At 47.2% G+C, this 24,312-nt stretch overlaps 1 protein-coding gene across 9 annotated transcripts in view; it reads right to left on the bottom strand.

Annotated features, from left to right (window-relative positions):
- The window catches only part of MEF2D (myocyte enhancer factor 2D), a 199,027-nt gene that overhangs the window by 91,552 nt on the left and 83,163 nt on the right, over positions 1 to 24,312 (bottom strand). For all 9 annotated transcript variants that reach the window (XM_048513202.1, XM_048513143.1, XM_048513158.1 and 6 more), the window contains one exon: positions 4,513 to 4,806. In XM_048513202.1, coding sequence (XP_048369159.1) covers positions 4,513 to 4,566 — 54 coding nt within the window. In that variant the 5' untranslated portion in view covers positions 4,567 to 4,806. The remainder of the gene's footprint in view (positions 1 to 4,512; positions 4,807 to 24,312) is intronic.

The following is a 24,312-nucleotide window of genomic DNA, read 5'->3' as shown; positions in this document are numbered from 1 at the left end:
GCAGGTTGCAGACCCCTGCACTAGTAGATGACGACTAGTGTGGGATGCTGTATGGTTTCCGGGCTGTATGGCTGTGTTCTAGCAGCAGTCTCTCCTGACGTTTCGCCTGCATCTGTGGCTGGCATCTTCAGAGGATCTGATAGTTGGAAAGCAAGTGGAGTATATACCTGTTGGAGTATATATACCTGTTATATATACTACTAGTGTGCTCAGGTGCAGCAGAAAGCCATTGCTTTCACATCCTGCATGTGAGCTCCCAAAGGCACCTGGTAGGCCACTGCGAGTAGCAGAGTGCTGGACTAGATGGACTCTGGTCTGATCCAGCAAAGCTCTTTCTTAGGTTCTTATGACCGCCCCAATCTATAAGCCCAATATTTGTTTCGTTTACATTATTTATTGTCCACCTTTCTCACTGGGTCTTGAGGCCAATTACACAGGCTGAGTCAATGCAATCAACAGGAAGGGACACCCTAAAACAGTGCAATGGGAATTAGAACTGTAGAACCAACAGGAAGTCTACAACCTACTGAAGCAAAGCACGAGAACTAACATGACACATTAAATGACGCAAATATTCCATAGCTGGATACTAGGTTAAGTTAGCTGTACACAGCAGTTTAGACCACGGCCCCTAACAATTTTCCCAAGTAACTGTGTGAATCAGTACAGTACAACTCTATTGCCTTCATAGAAAAGCCCTCTTGAATAATTCAGTTTTGCATAGTTTGCAGACAGCCAGGAGAGTGAGAGCCTTCCTGACCGCTCTAGGCAGGCTGTCCAATAATACGGGGGCTACCACACAGAAGGCACAGATTCAGGCAGTTGCTGATTTTGCCCATATGCAGGTTGAAACCTTCAGCAGTTGTGGTGGAACGGGGGGTGGGGGGGTGGGGAGAGAGGCTGTCCAGCAGATGATGGACCAAAACTATGAAAGAAGAGGAACAGTTTGGATTTATATCCCTCATTCTCTCCTGTAAGGAGACTCAAAGGGGCTTACAATCTCCTTGCCCTTCCCCCCTCACAACAAACACCCTGTGTGGTAGGTGAGGCTGAGAGAGCTCCAAAGAACTGTGACTAGCCCAAGATCACCCAGCCAGCATGTGTTGGAGTGCACGAGCTAATCTAGTTCACCAGATAAGCCTCCACAGCTCAAGTGGCAGAGCAGGGGAATCAAACCCTGCTTTTAACCACTACACCATGTTGGCTCTATGTGTGACAGGCAATTCCTTAAATTGACCCTGGTAACTGATGGGCACCCAGTGAAGTGCCCGCAGGACGGGATTAATATGCATGCTCCATCTTGTCCTCAATAACAACTGAGCCACAGCCTTCTGAGCCACCCGAGTTTCCAAATTGATTTTGATGGCAGCACAAGATCAAGTACGTTACAGCAGTCCAGTCTCGATGCTACTGTGGCTTGGATCCAGGTGGCCAGATCAGCAGCAGTCTCTATGCACACAAATGTATGATACGGTCTCCACTCTTCCCCATGAGGAACAGAGCATTGGTAGTGAACGGATACTGAAGGCAGGGACAGACAGAAAATGGCAGAAATAAAGCAGGGGTGAGGGCCAATTTCACCAAGGGGAAGGGCACGTCTAAGATCCCAGGTTCAATTCATGCAGGGGCATACTGCACAGGGGAACATATGGGGTCAAATGTCCCCGGGCTGCAGCCATTTAGTCACGATGGGGGCAGAAAATCACCCCCACGCCCCTCCTGGGTCCATACAAGACTTCAAGACCTGGTGCAAAAAAAAATGTTGTTTGGTCGTTGTGGGGGAGAGGGCCGCCCACACAGGGGTGGGAGGGTGGAAAACTCAGTTTTTGAACCAGGCTACATTTTCCCTAGATACGCCTCTGAATCCCTGGCACCTCCAGTTTAAAGAACCGTGCAGTAGGTAATATGGAAGACCTCCATCTGAAACCTCCGCCAGTCTGAGTCTACAGTATGGACCTGGATGGCCCAGCGGTTCGGTTCAGTGCAGAGCAGCTTCATAGGCTCATGAAATGCGGTGCTATATGGAAGTCTACAGAAACTCAACAGAGATTAAATTCTTAAACTGAAAGGCAGTGGGTGGTTATACATGACAGGTCTTTTCGGCAGCAGCAGCTCAAATGGAACTTGCACCCCGGGGAAGTTTGCTCAGACATTTCCCTGACGGCCTTCAGAAGCCAGGCTTGGCTGGTTCTATTCCAGAGGGCATTGGATGTATTTGAGGCATATTCTAGGCAGTGGTTTTCTATTAGGTTGTGCTGCTCTTTTAAAATCTCTATGCAAAGGGAAGAACGGCACCAACGAGACATCAAAAACGGCAGCATTCAGAACCTGGTGGGGAAACGTTCCGGTCTCCCAAGTCAGCCTAACTAAATATCCCCATTCTTCCAAGGAACGACTTTCAAAAGGGAGAATTCCACATGAAATCGCTGAATCACGAAGCCGGATATTATCCTATTAGGGCCCAACTGAGTTGCTGGACTCCTATCACATGACAGGTATTGAATTAGCTTAGTGAATCTAGCATGATTGCATAATGTCCCCATTGCGGCATTGTGAACGGCCACGGTCGCTCTTGTCTACATCTGAGCTTTACATAGAAACGTCACGCACCGGATCTCTTGATATCAATGGCTTTGACGCCACTACTTGTGATTATTTTGTGCATGTGCACCTGCCAGCTAAGTACACACTTCACACATCTCATGGAGTAGACTCCAGTTCACAACTTTCTGCCACAAATCTGTTAAACCTTTCAAAGGTGCCACAAGATTCTTTTTTTGGTTCTGCAAGTTTCAGCTATGATGCTTATTGCTCTTAATCCTCTGGCCGGGGTTCATCAGCCGTGAGTCAGCTGTGACTCGACAGCACTTTTCCACCAAAGTCTGCAGTGGATTTTACATTGTTTTGAGATCTGATGAAGACTCTTTCACAAGATGATGATGATGATGATGATGATGATGATGGAAGAAGAAGTTGTTGTTGTTGTTGGATTTATATGCCTCCTTTCTCTCCTGTAAGGAGACTCAAAGGGGCTTACAATCTCCTTTCCCTTCCCCCCCCCACAACAAACACCCTATGAGTTGGGCTGGGCTGAAAGAGCTCCGAAGAACTGTGACTAGCCCAAGATCACCCGGCTGGCACGTGTTGGAGTGCACAAGCTAACCTAGTTCACCAGATAAGCCTCCACAGCTCAAGTGGCAGAGCGGGAAATCAAACCCGGTTCTCCAGATTAGAGTGTATCTGCTCTTAACCACTACACCACGCTGGCTCTTAAGAGTAATTTTAAACTATCTGCCTCCACCTTAAGAATTCTGCCAGAGTTTATTCATCTCCCTATATTTCTTAAAGTAGGAGATGAAAAACAGCCCTTGGGTCATGACACAAAGCTCACATTACACACAACAAGGCAACAGGTAGAGGGATAGAAAGAATCCTATTACAGTCTGCAGGTAGGGAGGCGGAGCAGGGTCACTTTATTTTAAACCCTCCCCTTATAAAAAGCGAGCAAATCAGGGCAATGTATATTAAACCAATCACTCTCACTCTGATATGCTGAGTCTCTTTTTTATGTGAAAGGAGAAGAAGAAAAACATTACAAAAAGCCAGTGCTATATAGTGATTAGATTGGTGTCTGGGAGACCCAGGTTCGAAACCCCATTCTGTCACGGAACCTGGCCAGTTGCTTTCTCTCAGCATAACTCATAGAGTTGAATCCTTGTTGGGAGAAAAGTGGGCAGCAAATAAATAATACACCTCCATGAACCATCCAGAGAAATACAAGGAATGTCTGCTGGTTTAGATTACAGCAATGATTATTTCATTTTGGCCCTCTGGAACGATTGCCTGGATGGAGCAGTTGAGAAATGGAGACAGATTTCCCCCAGAGAAGTGGCAAAATCAATCCACAAGAAGCTGAACCCAATTACCTGCACCCATATTGAGTGGTGGGGGTGAGGGGTGGCTGTCTTATACCAAGCGAGAGTGTGTGTCCTAGTTTCCTCTGTTCTAGAGCCCAGATGCTGGCATATGTCCAAGTTACCTGGTTGGTGACTCACAAAATAAGTCTCTCTAGATACTTGACCTTCTTCCTCTCGTTCCGCTCATTATACTGTTTAGTAGCTAGACTTCGGAAGCCCTTAAACACTCACTGCACGGTCCCCCGGGGTTGGCAAAGTGTCCTGTATTTTAATAAAAGCTCTTTACTTCTATGCCCAATGGAACCTGACGGTCAGAAGGAATGAGATTCGAAGTAGAATCGCATCAACGTTCTTAAAATCTATGCCATGTCCAAACTACGTCTTTTGGTATATTCCAGCCTTCCACAAAAGTCTTTGGGGATCATTGGCATCCCTTGAAAAGAACAGACTTCATTTTACAGGCACAAACACAGATATTTAAAACCAAGCGAAAGATGTTAAGTTGAGGCTTTCATGGAAACGGCAAAGGAGTTCAGAGCAAGGCAAGGGGAAAGAACCATAAGGTACAAATGACGGCCTTTTTCGAGCAGCTTACCTGACGGTTCCTTTCATCCGTGATCCTCTGGATCTGGATCTTTTTCCTCCCCATGTTCTGCAAAGATCCTCACGGTACGAGGAGAATGTTTTCTTTAAATTTCCAAAAATTAAAAAAGGAAACCCTTGTTTTTCAAAGCGCTGTCATTAAAAGTTCTCTCTTAAAAAAAAAAAAAGATAGAAAATTACAAAAACAAAAAAACAAAAAAAGTCTGGTGTCTCTTCTTCAGTTCATGATATCCTGCTTCGTCCGTGTCAGTCCAACAGCGTCAGAATTTTGTGAGGGTCAAAAAGCCTGTGGAAAAGGAAAAAGGAGGCAAATGAAATATAGAATTGCTAAGCACAGAATTGTTATTCTTACAACATGTATCCAGGGGATCCTAATTATTTATTTCTTATTTATAGCCTGCTTTCCCCCGAAGCGTACCCAAAGCAACTTATAACATTGTTCTCCCATCCTTCATTTTATCCTCCTGACAACAAATTTGTGAGGTAGATGTTGGTGTTCAGTAGAACAGTTAGGTTCAAGTCTAGTAACACTTTAGAAAACGACAAGATTTATGGAGTATAAGTTTATGAGATATCTGACAAATGGGGTTTTGACTCTCAAAAGCTTATTCCCCGAAAACCTTGTTGGCGTCTAAGGTGCAGTTGAACTTCAACCTGACTCACCTTGTGAGGTAAATTACACTGAAAATGACTGGCCCAAAATCATTCAACAAGCTACCATGGAAGTGGAATTTCAAACCTGGGCCTCCAACCACTTCACCACACTGCCTTTGTTAATCCACCACATCTGTGCCCACTATTAAAGCTTTTCGTTCATTGTTGATATTAAAAATGTGCATTCCTGGTGACAATTGACACACAAGGTCTCATTCTCACTGAAGTGACCAACTTAGACTGTATTATTTCAGCTCGTATGAGGCAGTCAGTTGAAGACAGACTTCAATAGCAAAAAAAAAAGAGGGGGGAGTTCCATTCACACATAAATCTAGTGGATCAAGATGAAGACTATGATAGACCCTTTCCACCTACTGTGCCAGTTTTCTGTGGGCATTTATCTCTGCCTCAAGGAACTTTTCTTCACGTTATCCTTTCTCACCTCTTGAGAGGTTAATGAAATGTAGAGATACTTCATGAGGAACACAACACTGGGGAAGACGTTTTTAAATTCACAGAACTGTGACTATTTAATTCACAGAGATGTGTTTTTGTGAAAAGAGTGGCCATTTCATATACTGCAGAAATCGTCCACTTGCCACATGTTCTCAAGATATCCCAGTAATATGAAAGAGCTATAACCTCCTTTTATTTAATGTACAGCAAGGGGCTATATTTCTATATCCGTTTTATACCAATTTTACCATTATAGCTTCCTTCAAAAGAATCCTATAATATATAGGATTACATCGTGTCAACCCTTTGGCTCAAGCTTGTCCAATTACTCTCCTTATTACAGCCCTGTCCCTCAAGACCTTTCTCCACGCTCCCATGACTTTTTGATACCCAAAGGGGACTCCACTCTCTCTTTAGCCCCAGTGGGAAAGACTGGTTGCTTCCAATCCAAAGTCCATTGAAGGGGCTGAGAGACCCGTTAGAAATAGTTTACAGTCAAACCAGATTAACCGATTCTGGGAGATCCAGAAACAGAAACTCACTCAAGTATCTTGTAAAAAAACAAACAAATCCAGAAACGATCATTAGCAGCTGTTTATACAGTCCCAAATCAGACCAGGACAATGCAGAAAATGCAGATTCGAAGCTTTCACATCACCACACAATTGCCCCTAAAATGACCCACCTCCACTCCAAACACACACACACACACACACACACACACACACACACACACACACACACACACACACACACACACACACACACACACCCATCAGCTTTGGAACAAAAAACCCCACTTTTTAAAAAACATTCACACTCTACTTTTCTCTCGCTCACCCTGAGGATTCTTACAATATGAAACATGTTCAATTCAGTTTCAGTGGAAACACCTCCCACACTACATCTTTGAAGCTGGAGGGCCCCTAGGTTGTCCCAGGCTGGTGGTGGTTCTGCCAGCATGGCATGCAAAGGACCACAAGCTGCAAGCCATGAGCCAGAGCTAGAGTTTTTTAGCTTGGCTCCTCTGGTTACCTGCAGAAAGGACAGAGGCAAACGTTCATCCCAGCTCTAATTCAGCTGGCACAGAAATTCCCTGTTCTCATCCCTCTTCCATCTGGGTGCCCGTCTGTTTTCCTTCCAGGGCTAAAATGAGGCAGGTGATTTTGTCAGGCCCAAGGATACAGATGGAGAGGGACAAAGTCCCATTTTGCCTTTTTGCGCTGCCTGGATCCGAATTGGCACCGCTGAAATTTATCTTTTAGAACACTTGGAAGATCCTGTCTCCAGTCTCTGAAGCATTTCAGCTAAGTGTGCTCCTCGGACTTTGAATCACAACTGCAGGAGGACATGGCTGCTAAACCAATTTACATGAGCCCACAGTATATACAGTTTGCCCCAAATTATTCACTCACCCAGCACCAGAGTATTAGTGCGACATGTCACTTTAACCCCAGTTCTTAAAAGATGCGGGCACCAAAATAAAACTTTAAGGTATCACTATTTGTTTTTGATGCCACCACACAGCCACAAACACACACATACCAATCACTCTGTGTGTGTGTGTGTGTGTGTGTGTGTGTGTGTGTGTGTGTGTGTACACTGCATTAATGCGTCGCGTCGCGTCGCGTCGCGTCGCGCGCGTCTGGCCCGGCGCCAGGCGTAGTGGGGGTTAATTTTGAAAAATGACTACTGCATTCCAACAAATGCAGAAGGCAACCTATAAATAAGCAAAAGGTCATTAAAATGCAAAATGCTTTTTCCCCCCCCAAAAAATGGAAAGGCAGCAAAGGGGCATCACAATGCCATCTCTTCAGCAGTGTGAAGCCAAGGGCTAGAAGCCAACTCATCGGAAGCACACAAAAATCCCACCCGCCGCCGCAAAACACACACACGCAGATATCTTAAGGAAAAGTTCCTACTCTCAGAATGGCCTCCAAAACAGCAGAGGCCTCTGAAACAGGAAGAACTCATTCTACACCTGAGTAGAAACAAAAGAGTCATTAACAAACAACTGACTCATTTTCCCTTTTTTGCAATTCTTCAGGAAAAGCAGATTAAAAAAAACAGTAATAGCAGTAAACGGTGAGGGTGATTAAGTGGCTGACTTTAGCCTGGAATAAGGAATGGAGTTCCATCTTGACGCTCTTCCTGCATAAACTCTGTTTTCAGTCATCTCACATACAAGGTCTCTGCCTCTCCGAGGCCCCTTCCGCACATGCAGAATAATGCACTTTCAATCCACTTTCACAATGGTTTGGAAATGGATTTTGCTATTCCGCACAATAAAATCCAGCTGCAAAGTGGATTGAAAGTGCATTATTCTGCATGTGCGGAGTCTTATTTCATAACCCCTTAAGGGCTGGTGGCTACCTCAAGCCACTGGAACGGGCATCATACCCTGCCTGCCCGGGACGGGGCTAGAGCACTTGGGCGTTTCTGTCTCTCAGGTTAGATTTAAGATGCCATAGTTTAGACACTGGGAACTGGGTCAGAGAAAGATTTCTCAGGAGAGCATGAGATCCAGGAATCTCTTTGCATGCTTCCTAGATCTGGGGCAGAGCTTACAGCTGGGGCAGCAGGAGAGGAGGGGGTAAATTATATCTCCCTGGACTATCTCCCTGAAACGAAATCATTCCCACAAAGTTACTTGGCCTCAGGGAGAGAGAAACTGGGGAGAAACCACACAATTTGTCCGTCATGGAGAAAAAGGGCTTGGAAAAGTTAATCCCATCACCACCAGTGAAAGAGTAATTATCCAAATCAGATGCCCCTGTGGTTGCTTTTAAGATTAAAAAAACAGATAGGAATGCCACAGCCATCTTTTATTTCTGATGTGGATATTGTATTCTGCTGACGAAGACCAGAATCTCAATCTTCTCTTATACCCTATTCTATCAGATTTGATGTTTATTTAGGAGGAGGGGAATTAATAGCAGTAGGTTGAGCCTATTTTTGCCCAAGGGACTCAGGACAGGACAAAAAAAAAAATACAAATGCTGTTAGATGCACAAACATCCTGCACATCTCTAACATCCTTGATAACATACATATAAACAAAGCAAAATGCAGTGATGGAATTTGCCCCCTACAGAAAACAAACACACCCTGGAAAGCAAATTGGAGAAATTCTGGGGCTTTAAAACTGCGTTCGTTTCACTTCTACTGCTAGGAGGTGAAGAGGAAGAGGAAGGAGGAGGAGGAGGAGGAGGAGTTTGGATTTATATCCCCTCTTTCTCTCTTGCAAGGAGACTTAAAGGGGCTTACAATCTCCTTTCCCTCCCCCCCCCACAACAAACACCCTGTGAGGTGGGTGGGACTGAGAGAGCTCAGGAGAGCTGTGACTAGTCCAAGGTCCCCCAGCTGGCATCTGTTGCAGTGCACAGGCTATTCTAGTTCCCCAGATAAGTCTCCACAGCTCAAGTGGCAGAGCGGGGAATCAAACCCGGTTCTCCAGATTAGAGTGCACCTGCTCTTAACCACTACACCATGCTGGCTCACAGAAGGGGGACTTTCAGCAGGTGGGGCGTTTGGGGGGGTGGGTTATGGGTTTTACAGCTGCTCTTTCACAGCATTGGCATACAAACCTTCATTTAGTTTATCCGCTACAAGAGCTACCAAGCACAGCTGTGAAACCGATAGAGATGGGACCACAAAACGCTTCATCAATGTAGAGGTGAAACAGACAAGGAGTTTCAGGCGCTGGCAGTCCCACCGGTGCTCTTTGAGGATTTTGCATGGAGGACAGATAATGTGCAGTGATTTTGGATCACCAATAGAAAGAGGAGGAGTGGGGGAATACAGAGCTTCTGTGGGGGGGGGGAGGGGAGTGCAGATGCTTGGAGATGAAGGGGGGGCTGGAGACCAACCCCTGGAGGAAAGGCTGAGGCACTTGGGAACGTTCAGCCTGGAAAAGCGGCGGTTGAGGGGGGGATGTGATTGCTTTCTTGAAGTATTTGAAAGGCTGTCACTCAGAAGGGGGACAGGGAGCTGTTCCTGTTGGCAGCAGAAGACAGGACTCGCAATAATGGGCCTAAATTACAGGCAGACGGGTACTGGCAGGATGTTAAGAAACCTTTTTTTTTACAGCAAAAACAGTTCAGTAGGAATCGCACAAAGCCACAGCTTAGTTAACTATGGTTGTATTATGAGAGCTCGAATGCAGACAACTACGTTAGCTTTGGTCGGCAGGGTATGTCAAGTCAGGATCTCGAACCATTGTTTGGTTTATTAACCTCCAGTACTCTTAACTCAGGTTTCATGCAACATACAAAGGCAGGCCTCTTGACTTGTACCCTGATGCCATGGGAAACCAGCCAGGGTTCTGCAGGGAAGGTGGTGGGGACAGAGAGGATCGTGAGACCAGCATTTGCAGAGGCCAGCCTGAATTCGAGAGACCCAACTCCTGGTTGCAAAAACTAACCAGAGTTAAAATAAATGGCAGTTTCATGTTATGCCAGAACTCAGCCAATGTCTACTAATGAGCTAAAAAAAAAAACCTGTTAAAACTTTCTGGCATTCCCAACTAGTTTCTTACAGAGGGAAAACTCTGTAAAGGCAAAATAGAACCTCCATGTTGAGAGGTAATATATCACTGAATGGCAAATGATGAGGACAAGGAAGCAACAGTGAAGGGCAGTTGTCTACATCCTTTGCCCATGGGCTTCCCAGGGACATCTAGCCGGCCACTGTGGGGAGTGGGAGCATATTCCAGAGTGTTGAAGTAGCCAGGTTTTTAGAGATTCACTTTCCCCTACAGCAGTGATGGCGAACCTTTTCGAGACTGAGTGCCCAAATTGCTACCCAAAACCCACTTATTTATCGCAAAGTGCCAACACGGCAATTTAACTTGAATACTGAAGTTTTAGTTTTGAAAAAAATGGTTGGCTCCGAGGTGTGCGTTACTCAGGAGTAAGCTTAGTGGTAGTCGGTGGCTTTGCTTTGAAGCAACCATGCAAGTCTTCCAACTGGTGAATCACGACCCTAGGAGGGTTTACTTAGAAGCAGGCCCCATTGCCAGCAACTGAGCTTCCTCCCAGGTAAAGGATCATGCTTTAGTTCTTCACATGAAAATCAGTGGAGTTTAACAGCGCTTAACAGGGTTACCTACACTGCTTCCCCAAAACTAGGTCTTAGGTTTAATACCAATAATCGAGCCCAGCGGCCCAGGCCAGCCTAGATGTGGGGGGACACCCGTGCCATAGGTTCGCCACCACTACCCTACAGGAACTACCTGTCAGGTAGGCACAACTTTTGCGGTGACTTATAAAGACCACACAAGCCTGCTGTGGTGTAGTAGTTAAGAGCAGTGGGACTCTAATCTACAGCACCGGGTTTGATTCCCTGTTCCTCCACATGAAGCCTGTTGGGTGATCTGGGGCCCATACACGGTCCTCGCAGAATACTCGCAGCCCTAGCCGCATTAGAGGTACGCTGGGGAGAGGAAGGGAAGGAGTTTGTAAGCTTCGCTTTGGAAACCGCCTTAAAGGAGATGAAAGAAACCGGGAATCAATGACTCAAACCAGCGCAGCTGCGCACAGGTACCGACTTGCTTTCCTCCAGACACTTCGGGAAGGCTATGGCGTGGTGAGAGGCTGCCCTCAGCTTTGCTTGCAGAGGATGTAAGGTTCCATCCCTGGCATCTCACATTCAAAGGACCAGGTAGCAGAGGCATATCGGAAGGAAAACATGGGCCGTTGCCGTCGCAGGCTGAAGCCCCCAGTATGGGCAGCTGCCCTGAGCAAAAGGCGCCAGTTCTTTGTGAAGTCAGTGTATGGACCCAGGGGGAAGGAAGAGAGGTGTGGGGGCAATTTCCCCCACTCACACACATGAACAAATGGCTGCATCCCACATGTCCCCAGGGTAATACATTTTTACCGAACGGTAGGCGGACAATGCGAAAGACCTTTGCCAGAGACCACGGAGTACTTTACCAGTTCCACCGGGCGCTGATGGGACAGTCCGATATGAACATTCGGAAATTTCAGTTTTGGGACCCTTAAAGCAGTTTCGGGGCTGTTCATGGGTCTGTAATAGAACACTGGCTTTTAAAGGAAAACTGAAAGCAGCATTCCGCTTTTGGTATGTGCAATAAATGTAACATGCGAACTTCGAGCATTGGTTGGGCGGTGCAGGCGGGGAAAAGAGTTGAAAATCCTTCAGCTACAAAGGAAAGATCCATTAAGTACGGCAGGCATTATAAGGGCAGCCGAGTGTTACCAATAATAACGTCAGAAGAGCCCCACTGGATCAGACCAGCGGTCCATCTAAGCCAGCATCCTGCTTCACATACGGAACTGACGAACTGGTTATCAGGAGATCCAGCGCTGGGCACGGAGGCCGAGGCATAAACGGTACCTCCTAACAATGGGGCCCCGAGAAATCCGACTGCCTCTGAACGTGGAGGTTCCTTTTGGTCGCCCCATGGCTAATAGCCATTGATAGACCTCTCCTCCACAAATCTAATTCCCTTTTAATGCCGTCTATGTCGGCGACCATTACAAATTCCACATCTTAATCACTCATTTTATTGTGTAAAGAAGCATTTTTTCTGCCCAAATCTATTACCCAACAGCTTCATTCTCAAGGGTTAGTATTTTCGGAGACAAAAAAAATTCATTATCAACTCTTCAGCAGTGGCGTAGTGGTTAAGAGCAGGTGCACGCTAATCTGGAGGAACCGGGTTTGATTTCCCACTCTGCCGCCTGAGCTGTGGAGGCTTATCTGGGGAACCAGAATAGCTTGTGCACTCCCACACATGCCAGCTGGGTGACCCTGGGCTAGTCACAGTTCTTCTGAGCTCTCTCAGCCCCACCTACCTCACAGAGTGTTTGTTGTGGGGGGGAAGGGCAAGGAGTTTGTAAGCCCCTTTGAGTCTCCTATAGGAGAGAAAGGGGGGATGTAAAGCCAAACTCTTCTCCTTCTTCTCCTCCTCCTCCTTCATCATCCTCATCCAGTACATAATTCTACAGGTCTGACCCACGTCCCCCCTTATTCATCTCTTTTCTAAACTGCAAAGTTCCAAACTCTTCAGCCCCTCTTCATAGTCTATAAAAACTAGGACAAAGAGGCTTAGAGACAGCTTCTACTCTAGAGCTGTGGCTATGCTGAACTCCGTGGCTTCGTGTTGATATGTTTGGGGCTGTGTAGGGATGGGTGGAGGAAGGGGAAAGTGAGAATGGGGTATGAGTCTGAAATTGTGTGCATCGAGGAATGCTGCTGTAAATTTCGTTGTGCGTGCACAATGACAATAAAATGCTCATTCTTATGTGAAGGGGCTCCAATCCCCGATCATCTTGGCTGCCTTCTTCTTTTCTTTCCCCACCTCTGCAATGTCTTTTTAAAATTATTATTTGGTCCATTTCCATCCCATTGTTTCCTCCGAGGAATTCAAGGGAGCACGTGCTGTCCTCCTCTGCCTCATTTTACCCACACAACCATCTTGCAAGGGAGGTCTGTCTGACAGTGAGCGCAACCTGCCCAAGGTCACCCAGTAAGCTTCAGGGCAGAGTTGGCATTTGAAGGCTGGGCCTGTCTGGCCAGCACTTTAACTACCATACAGACTGTGTTATTGGTTAAAATTGCAGGAATGTGCGATTTGTGGTGCATCCAGGGGAGGAGTTTAAAAAGAGTGGGGACAGGTATCCACTAGAGCAGGGGTGTCCAACTCTGGTGCTTCAGATGTTCATTAGAGAGTTAGATGAGCAGTCTCAATACAAATGCCAAAAGGGAACCTCTGGACCAGGGGTCTGCAACCTGCAGCTCTCCAGATGTTCAAGGACTACAATTCCCATCAGCCCCTGCCACCATGGCCAATTGGCCATGGTGGCAGGGGCTGATGGAAATTTTAGTCCATGAACATCTGGAGAGCTGCAGGTTGCAGACCCCTGATCCAGAGGTTCCCTTTTGCATTCAACTTCACCTGTCACCTGCCACAAAAAGAAATTCTCCTGCACACTTTACTGAGGTCTCCTCTCCTACCCTTCACCTGTCAAGTGCTCCAGTGAAACTGCATAGTGGGATCCGGAGCCCAAATGATTTTATCCAACAGGCTGCAACAACCAATGAACTCCAGTGCTTCCACCAGTGAAGAATCTGGTCTTTGCAGCCCAGCCGGCAATGTCCCTCTCTCCCCCTCCCCCCCTCTAGCTCACTCACAGATTCACAGAGAGACAGGAGGTGCCAAAAAAGAATAGGATGCTAGCATCCTGGTTGCATGGATACAGATGGAGTGGTCTCCATGGTAACTATTACCATGCAACAGTTCCTTGGATTCCCTCCTCCCTTTCCCCCTCAGTTCACTAGCAGAGAAAGAATTGGAGGATGAGAAGTGTTTGGGGGGTGGGGAGAGAAGAGAAAGGAGGGCAAAAGTTACTTCAGGTCAAAAGCTACTTCTCAGGTAGCACTGAAGTGATGTCCTAAACCAGTGATGGCGAACCTTTGGCACTCCAGATGTTATGGACCACAATTCCCATCAGCCCCTTCCAGCATGGCCAATTGGCCATGCTGGAAGGGGCTGATGGGAATTGTAGTCCATACCTCTGGAGTGCCAAAGGTTCACCACCACGGTCCTAAACCCTCCGGGAAGGACCTCAAGGCCTTTTGTGGGTATTCTGCAATTGCACAATGCAAGCAGGAAGGCTATGTGGTTGCGTGACACAAGTTTCGCCTCCAAGGAACCTCTGCTTGCTCTCAGGATTCTTTCTAGTCCTTAATGTGGCAATGACAGGTTTGGAAACCAGCAGGCGACAACCTTGTGAAGTTGTACACAACAGGGACTGAACGATGTTTCCAGAGAAGAGGGTTTTCAGGCTCCGAACTGGCTTCCTTCCCAGATCCAAAACTTCACAAGAAAGAAATGCAGTTCTGATTAAAGGCACATATGTACACAGAATCTAGCTTTCCCTGGTGAAGCATCAGCACTATATCCATAAAAATTTTTGGAAACACAGAGACTTTAAAATAATGTAAAGGGGCTTGGACAGATTTATGGAGGGGAAGTTGATCTATGGCTACCAACCTTGATCCTCCTCAATCTGAGGTTGCAAATGCCTTAGCAGACCAGGTGCTCGGGGGGAGCAGCAGCAGAAGGCCATTGCTTTCACATCCTGCATGTGAGCTCCCAAAGGCACCTGGTGGGCCACTGTGAGTAGCAGAGTGCTGGACTAGATGGACTCTGGTCTGATCCAGCAGGCTCTTTCTTATGTTCTTATGTACTTATGTTAATGTTAAATCACCACCAGATCGGCTGTTGTGGGTTTCCTGGGCTTTGAGGCCATGGGATGGTCGTTTTTGCTCCTAACATTTCACCTGCATCTATGGTTGGCATTTTCAGAGGCATGTCACAGTAAGACGTGTTTCTCTCTATAGCACATGAGACTTCCCGTTACAGCGGAAGCTTAAAACAACCGAAGGGCAGCCAGTACTGAAACCAAAACGAGAAATTAAATATTAAAAGGTCCACCAAGTGAAGAATTGCTTTTGTCACCACATCTTAAATAACCACAGCCTACCAAACAAGTAAATCTGGCCAGGCAATGGCTCTCCCCGTGGTGGGGCTTCCTCCAGAGAGAAATAATTCTTCCTCCACACCTCCACCACCTCCACCACCCTCACCTCCTGGTTCTAACAGAATCCAAAGTAGGTGTGGTTGAAAAATGCCAACCTGGGTTTCAAAAATACAGATGGGAGAGAGGGGAAACAGACAGGCAGGATTAAGGGAAGGGTCTCAGGAGGAGGAGCAACATGAAACCTAGGGGGCGGCACCCTACCCTTCGGGATCTGTCAAGTCACATGGTAAGCATGGCAGACCTGGTGTCTCAAAATCTGCAGAGAGTTGCAACCTGAAAGATTAGGAGTAGGGCACAGGGCCGGAGCGAGGGGGAACTGTGCCCAGGGCACGCCTCCACCATGCCCCGGAACACCCCCGCCATGCCATGCCACGCCACGCCCCTTGGCGCTATGTCATTGGTAGGGCAGTAAGGCTCTTGACTGAACCAAGCTCAGCAGGGTTGCCAACTCCAGCTTGGGACATTCCTGGAGATCCAGAGGCTGTGCCTGGGGAGAAGAGAGAGATCAGGGGAACAGATCTCTGTAGACTGGAAATGAGCTGTAACTCTGACAGAACTACAGGCCCCACCTTGACATTGGCAAACTCTTTGGCTGAGTCTCCCAACTGCTGTTTATCGCCTTTTCAAACCCTAAATCTGGCTGTTTTGACACGGTTTGAGCGGCCAAGCCAATAAAACACTGGCTGGTTAGCAACCAGGCAAGCAGTTTCTCTACCACTGGGCTCTTGCAGGGGAAGGCGTTGCCTGCGGAATGCAAGCCGGCAGCCATTACCGTGGCTTTCAATGTGGCACTTGCAACCGGCACAGTGGTTGGCTTGCAGCGGGGGAAAAAGCAGGCTGAGAGACTCCTTTGAGAGCCAGGCAAGCGACTTGCTGGCAAACAGCAAAGAATTCTCTCCCCGAAAACTATTATGCAGAAAGTATGATTATCCCAGCAATTAGCAGGCAAGTCAATTGCATACAAGCAGGTGCTTGTTAGCGCTGTGCCTTGTAATTCATACCCAACTCCCAATAAATTGCCTCAAATTGAAGAGGGGGAGAAAAAGGGGTTTGCTTTCGGCAGGGTGAAAAAAAAATTAAAGAAGAAGAGAGAATTAAATGCGGGGGGGGGGGGGTACCTTGGGCTGGAAGAATGTTTTGCAAAAGCCAGAGGGATGTTTGAAACTGAATTCCTGGTTCTCACAGCAACTGGTCTGAAAGAATTGTCCAGAATGCACCCCTGGCCAACCAAAAGTAAGGAAGGAAACTCCCTTCACTGGGACCATTCAGACCAGGAGCAAAAATCCATTCGGTAAAATTGATCTATCCTGTCCTACTTTGCGACTGGGAGATTCTCCTCCCCTGTCCCGGATGCTTCGCGACTGGAAGATTCTCCTACCCTGTCCCGGGTGCTTCGCGACTGGGAGATTCTGCTACCCTGTCCCGGATGCTTCGCGACTGGGAGATTCTGCTACCCTGTCCCGGATGCTTCGCGGCTGGGAGATTCTGCTACCCTGTCCCGGATGCTTCGTGACTGGGAGATTCTCCTAGCCTGTCCCGGATGCTTCGCGACTGGGAGATTCTCCTACCCTGTCCCGGATGCTTCGCGACTGGGAGATTCTGCTACCCTGTCCTGGATGCTTCGCGACTGGGAGATTCTGCTACCCTGTCCCGGATGCTTCGCGGCTGGGAGATTCTGCTACCCTGTCCCAGACACTTTGTGACTGGGAAATTCTTCTATTCTGCCCCTGAGTCTTTGGTACCGCTGTCTGATCTGGTTCCTGCCTTCTTATCTAGAGACAAACTCGCCATTTTAAGACAGCAATCTTAGCCCTCGACTCTGAGGATTGTCAGCTCGACCTGTCCACTGGGAGAAGGCAGCCCGAGTCACCCTGCCGTCAGCAGGCAGGTACAGCCAGCAGGAATCCAAAATGATTTTAAAAAATGAGGATGGATTCCATCAGGTCCCCTGAGGATTTCTGTTAAGAGACAGAGAAAGAGACAAGAGTCGAGATACATATATAATATTCTCCTGTCCCAGATTGAAGCATTCCCTGGAGAATATCGGATGCCAGCTGCAGTTCCACAAACCTTGCCAAGTTAGACACCATCTGGGGCGGGGAGCAATCCATAATGCAATTTGTTTGGGAAAAAATAGGAAAGAGGAATAAAATTGGGCAGCTGGAAGAAAGGACCTCTTACTTCCTCCCGGTCCCCCTCTTCCCGCACTTTCAGCTCTGCACAATCTCCTGCCTTTCCCCCTTTTCCATCCGCATGTTTTGAACAGCTGCCACCACATACCTCTTCAGCACTTTCCCCTTTCACATCCATCCCCTCTGGATTTCTGTATTTTAATCCAAACCCACACACCACTCGCTAACCACCAAGCTGTGCAGAAGGGATGACTCTGTGACTGGCAAGCAGTAGGTGGACTTCTGGATTGGCCACCTGCTGCCAGCCGTCTGCTTGTTCAAACAAGTTCAACTCTCCATCTTGCCCTCCTTGTGAGTTTCTGACCGGCCGCTCTCAGAAATCAATGATTTTTGGTGCAGAGATGCACTCTGTCACCTGTCCGCTCATCTATGGGGAGCAGAATTTATACACTGGTGAGCAGATAACCAGTACCAAAGGAGAGTGGTGAAGGTATTATTTTGAATAGCCTAAAGCAGGGTTTGTTTATTTTTACTTCTTTGCGTGGTGAATAGTTCACTGCTATGGCATCCACTCGGCATACAACAGGTCCCCAGGTTCAATCCCTGGCACCTCCAGTTAAAAGGATCAAATAATAGCTAATGAGAAGACCATTAATCTAAGGGCCACGACAACCGCTGCCAGCCAGAGTGGACCTTTTAATATGAATAAACCAATGGAGCTGAAACTCCAGTATTCCAGCAGCTTCTGTGTGAAGCGCAATATTAACTAAAGGATTTCTCCTGACAGTAGCCTGCAACCCTCAGAACCAAGGGTGGGGGGCAGGTTTAGGTCTCTCCATCTACCATCCCTAATTTCCCCCCTTTTCAAGCAAAAGATGATGATGATTAACCCATACCCTAGTACCCAAGGAGGGGGTCAGTTTAAACACGGAACATTTCACTGGAGCGTATATGAAAAGCCAGGTACCATAGCAACGAGTTGGTATGTAGAGAATTACGGCATGTAGAAAATATACGCCTGTATATGTAGAGAATGTTTGAGTTGTTCGAGACATGCTGGAAAGCTCACATCACTGCATATATCGGGGGGGGGGGGTATTCCCTCCCAATTCATGTTTTGGGACAAGGTGGGGGAGAAACAGAGATGAACAGGGCAATCTTTTCTACTACACTTTCCCCTTCCCTTCATCTGGTTTCCTTGGGAAAACTAAATCAGGTTATTTGATGGGAAACAGTGACCAATGAGTTGGTTGTGGTGGGTTTTCCGGGCTGTGTGGCCGTGGTCTGGCGGATCTTGTTCCTAACGTTTCGACTGCATCTGTGGCTGGCATCTTCAGAGGTGTATCGCAGAGTGAAGTAACAGATGCAGGTGAGACGTTAGGAACAAGATCTACCAGACCTACACACAGCCCAGAAAACTCACCACAACCAGTTGAATCTGGCCATGAAAGCCTCCGACAGTAACCAAGGATATTGTCAACTTCACAATGGCTCACCACACACACAAAAAGGAAACTAGGGGAAGTGAACCTTTTACCACTTTTACTTAACTAACTGCATCAACAAGAAACTGGGCAGGGGTGTCTGTACTCGCGCGGTAATTCTGAGGATGTACAAGAAAAGGGACAAAGTCATTTGGGGGTTTTTTCCCCTTCAGGACCATTTTCTGTGAATTTGTGGTTTTTAATAAACACTCAGCATCGTCCAAAGAGCTCTCAGCGCTGCACGCACCATCTGCAGCAGAATGCCAACCTTCCCCCAGAACCTGGTATTCAAAGGTATGCGACAGTTATCCCCTTCCACATTATTCACGGGGTTAGAGATTTGAAAGTAGCCTCCCACAATCTAAAATCCACGCAAAAAAATGTTTAGCCCTCTCGCCCGTTGCCGGTGAAGAAGTCCCAGATTGCAAAAACTTTTCATATAGCACCTTTTCAAAGAAATTGACTTGTTGCGGAATTAAAAGATAAAATATGTTGATATTACACAATACTATACTATAACAAAGAAAATGAGGGAAGCACGACTCCGGTGGTACAGGCACATTACGCGACTGGAGGAGACTTCTGTTGCAAAAACGGCCGTAAACTTTGACCCATGTGGAAGACCAAAGAAATGGGTGGAATGAATAAAATTGCACTGAGGACATGTATTACTATCAACCTTACCAGGAAGTACCCCAAATTGGAGCTATTTGGCGAAGAAAATGTCAGTGCTAACCCCCTCAAGGGGAATATAGCCCAAGAACAAGAAGATACAATACTATACATATATTTCAGGCATTTCTTAGTTTCTAAACTTTTTCTGGTCATCTGCGGCTTCTCTGCAAATCTCCCCCAAAATTCCCATTTAATTTCGTATGCCAACGCGATATATCAAAAACGCAATGGGGAAAGTCGTAATGTTGGAAGGGGTAACTGTACTTTTGAGAATGGCGGCTCTCTGTAGCTCACAGCAACAACAACTACTACTACTACTTTATTTATTTATTATTTTAGAGGGTAGCCGTGTTGGTCTGCTGTGGAAGACTGAGATTTGAATCTGGGAGCACCTTCAAGATTAACAAGACTTTCAGGAGATACGATTTCGAGAGTCAAAGTTCCCTTTAGTGTACGACAACGGGGGCTTTGACTCTGGAAATCCTGAAAGTCATGTTGGTCTCTAAGGTAGTACTGGACTCTAACTTAATTTATAGTCCACCTCCCTCACTGAGACTCAAGGTGGATTACAGAATATGAACAGCAATTAAATCACAGATGGCAAAGTCCTTCAAGAAACAATGCAACAGGAAGAGTACTACAGAATTTAAAAATAATGCAAACCAAAAAAAAAAATAGTCTAAATAGTCAAAAGCAGGAGTCTGAGGAGTCTCCAACCTTTTTGAGCCTGTAGGCGCATTTGGAATTCTGACACAGTGTGGTGGGTGTGGCAACAAAACGGCTGCCACAAAATGGCTTCTGCAGGAGGCAGGGCCATCCACAAAATGGCTGCCGCCGCTTAACTTAAGTAACCCGGTGCAGATCCTTGTGCTGCTGTGGTAGGCGCTGCCGACGCAACATTTAAAAAAAAATCTGCACAGCCAATCCAACCTCCAATAGCCAATCGGAAGCCTTGCTGGGCAAAAGCCCTACTTGGCCCCACCCACTTCTTAAAAACATTTGGTGGGCATCAGAAAAGGTGTCAGCAGATACCATAGCACCTACGGGCCCCAGGTTGGGGACCCCAGGTCTAAAGCAACAAAACCTGTTTGAGGCATGACATATCATCATGAAGAAAAGTGGTTATTAAGGCAGAGGACATTGCATTTAAAAGAGGCCGTGTGTACAATAAACACTGCAACAGACTGCTGATATTATTATTCCAGCCCCAGCTAACAACCTCCTAGGCTGTTCTACCACTGAATCCCTAGGTACCTCAGTAAGCAAGTACCCTCCTGAACATTTGGGTTTCTACCAAGGCCAAAGCCCAGAGCCACGGGAGTGCCTTTCCACAGCCCTCCCTCAGGCAGAATGTTCCACAAGGCAGCAAGCCACAAACAGAGAACGTGCGTGAATGGGAAGCTGCCGATCTTACCCGCTTGCAGGGTGGCACCTTGAGAGGGCTTTGCTCAGGCTTGCCTGCTCTGGAGTGCAGTGCTGCAAGCCTGCTGGAAAGCAGGGCAGGCTAAGAAACCGATAGCACCATCCCTCTGCAGGGGAGCTGGGAGATTTTGCCTTCCCAAGGAAGTTCGCTTGCTGCGCATTCTCATGTACAGATAACAGCTGTTGGCAGGCCTGTCCTCCTAAATGAATTTGTCCAGGCCCATAAAAGAGCCCTCGAAAAGCCTGAGAGGATCCAAATAAAAATCAAGGTTTCCTCTACCTACATGAGAGAAACTGCATGCCACACAAACAAACAGAAGTTGCATAGTGGATTCAAAACAGAGTGTATTCTAATCTCTAGGAGACACGGGTTTGATTCCCCACTCTGCCACTTGAGCTGTGGAGGCTTATCTGGGGAATTCAGATTAGCCTGTATACTCCAACACACACCAGCTGGGTGACCTTGGGCTAGTCACCATTCTTCTGAGCTCTCACAGCCCCACCTACCTCACAGGTTGTTTGTTGTGAGGGGGGAAGGGAAAGGAGTTTGTAAGCCCCTTTGAGTCTCCTATAAATCCAACTCTTCTTCTTCTAAATGCTCCCCTGTCAAAAAGGAATCTTCATGCAAGGAATATCAAATGGTTTTAAATCTAGTTTTCTCCTGACAAGCGATTTCCTTACATACAACAGGCCTTCCCACGTGAACATCCCTCTTCCACATGTGAAGCCTGAAGTAATACAGTCCAGGAAAAGCTGTATCACTTTATTCTATTGCAGGTACAAATAAGGCCTTAGTTAACAGCCATCATAACACAGCTGCTCAATAGGGTTGTGTAGCGGGGCCTGGAGTTCTCCCAGAATTATGGCTGATCTCCAGACTATCGACACAGAGAAAATAGCCGTTTCAGAGGATGGATTCTATTGCATCACATCCTGACTGAGTTATAGCATGATGTAGTGGTTAAGAGGAGGGGCACTCTAATCTGGAGGAACCGGGTTGGATGCGCCACTCTGCCACTTGAGCTGCGGAGGCGTATCTGGTGAAGTAGGTCAGCTTGTGCACTCCAACACATGCCAGCTGGGTGACCTTGGGCTAGTCACAGTTCTTCGGAGCTCTCTCAGCCCCACCCACCTCACAGGGTGTTTGTTGTAAGGGGGGAAGGGAAAGGAGTTTGTAAGCCTCTTTGAATCTCCTATAGGAGAGAAAGGGGGGATATAAATCCTTCTTCTTCTCTTCTCTACGCAAACTTGGCCCTTCCAGACTCCACTCCCAAATCTCCAGGAATTTCCTGACCCACAGGTTGGCAACCCGGCTTATTGCTTTCCCAGGAGGTCACTTCCACCATCATTTTACCTTCATGCCATTCGCGGCCTTGGACCATAATATCTTCTGGGGCGGATCTCTCCCCACCGCCATGCATGCTAGACCCCTCCGCTCCTCGAAGGCGGACCTCCTGGTGATCCCTGGCCCCCCAGTGATCATTTTAGCCTCTACACACCAGGGCCAGAGCACACAGCCCTGGCCCCTACCTGGTGGAACAAGGAGCCCAGGTGTGGTCAGGGAGACCCCTCACCCAGGACATACAGAGTTTCCGCAGGGCCTGCAAAATGGACCTGTTCCACCAGGCATTTGGCCAGCCAGGATAACATCGAAAATCTGCTATAATGAACACCTGGCCTCCTGTGAGCGCAAGGAAGGGGAGGGGGCTTTTAAATGCCGTCTGAAATTATGTAAATTAGGTGTTTTTGGTTCCTTATTTTAGTGGGGATTGATTGCTTTTAATGGATTTTAAATGTCAGTATTTGATTGTCGGACACTGCCCTGAGCCCTCAAGGGGAGGGCGGTATACAAATTCAATTAAATAAATAAATATAGAGAGAGTGGCTCCAAGGTCTAGGATGCAAGATGATTCAAATCAGATCTTTTCGGTCTCGGTCTGACACCCTAATCTCTACCCCACACAGAGCACTCAAACCTGGGTGAGGAGTGCTTTCACATTGCAAAACCTAAGTTAATTTCAAACCCCTCAAAAACACGCCCACTTTCAGATTGCACTGGTGTGACCTGCGAGGGGCTTTTACTGGAAGTGGGCTCTCGTGAGGCGAAAGGTCTCTGAGAAACCCAGGCGTACTTCCCACCGCTCCTCCATCCTTCGCATCATGTGGCAGCTGCTTGGCCCGTTAGCGCCGAATTACATGGCATCCAGCTGATTCTGGGACCAGGATGACAGGACGTGCATGCACCCGAGGTGAGGCAGGGCTGAGAGAGTGGATTTTCTCAGCCCTGCGCTAGTCCAGGAAAATGTAAAAGCAGGCCAGAGGGAGCAGCAGAAGGGGGGGGGGAGAGGGAAAAATAGTTTATAGTCTCCAGGCTAACAAAGGCCTGCAAGTAATTATGAGAAGTAATTTCCCAAGGAAACGAGGGCTTTCAAAACTCCTTCAAAGGGAAGACCTGATCGCGACAGAAAGTAAGGAAACTATCAAGCCTTATTACAGAGCTGGGTCAGTTGGCCCGTGGAAGCGTTTTTCTCCCTCCAGCTCCGACACAGAAAAGGCCGAATCACGACAACGCCTCTTGGAACGCAGAAAAACCAGAATGGAACCATGAAAAAAACCTGCTGGGTCCATCCGGACCATCATTCGTTTCGCAATAGTGGCTAGGCATACAATCAGGATGACAAAACAATAGCCCTCCCCTGGTTTTTTATCCCCAGCTCTTGATAACCAAGAAGGTACACTGCCTCTGAATGTGGAGTTTCTTCTCTGTTGACTAACAGCTGGGCATTGATCTCTTCTACATGGATTGGTCTCATACTTTTTCAAGACGTCTGTGCCAGTGGCTAACGCTGTAGGAGGCGTCCAGTGGAATTGATCAAGTTCCACAAAGCTGGCAGAGTATGCATATAGTGAAGCTAGCAGTGTGCATGATGCAAATTATTACCAAATGATTTTTGTTACCTGTCCCTCTACAGCCTGCTAATTTCTTCTAGGTGACTCTAGTTTTAACATCTGGCTCCTCTTCATAATGGTTTTCACCCCAAATCGTTCAAGAGGGGCAGCATATGTGGTCTTGAAAGCGAGCGTGGTGTAGTCCTTAAGAGCGGGTGGATCCTAATCTGGAGAACCAGGTTTGATTCCCCACTCCTCCACCTGAGTGGCGGAGGCTTATCTGGTTCACCAGATATGTTTCCGCATTCCTACATTCCTGCTGGGTGACCTTGGACTAGCCACGGTTCTCTCAGAACTCTCTCAGCCCCACTTACCTCACAAGGTGTCTGTTGTGGGGAGAGGAAGGGAAAGGAGCTTGTAAGCCACCTTGAGTCTCCTTACAGGAGAGAAAGGTGAGATATAAATCCAAACTCTTCTTTTTCTAAATTAAAAAGCCCCAATTACTTTATTC

Source organism: Sphaerodactylus townsendi, linkage group LG01 (genome assembly GCF_021028975.2).
Source record: "Sphaerodactylus townsendi isolate TG3544 linkage group LG01, MPM_Stown_v2.3, whole genome shotgun sequence".
Classification (NCBI taxonomy): domain Eukaryota; kingdom Metazoa; phylum Chordata; class Lepidosauria; order Squamata; family Sphaerodactylidae; genus Sphaerodactylus; species Sphaerodactylus townsendi.
The sequence above is the reverse complement of the archived record's forward strand: the minus strand, read 5'-3'. Positions and strand labels throughout refer to the sequence as shown.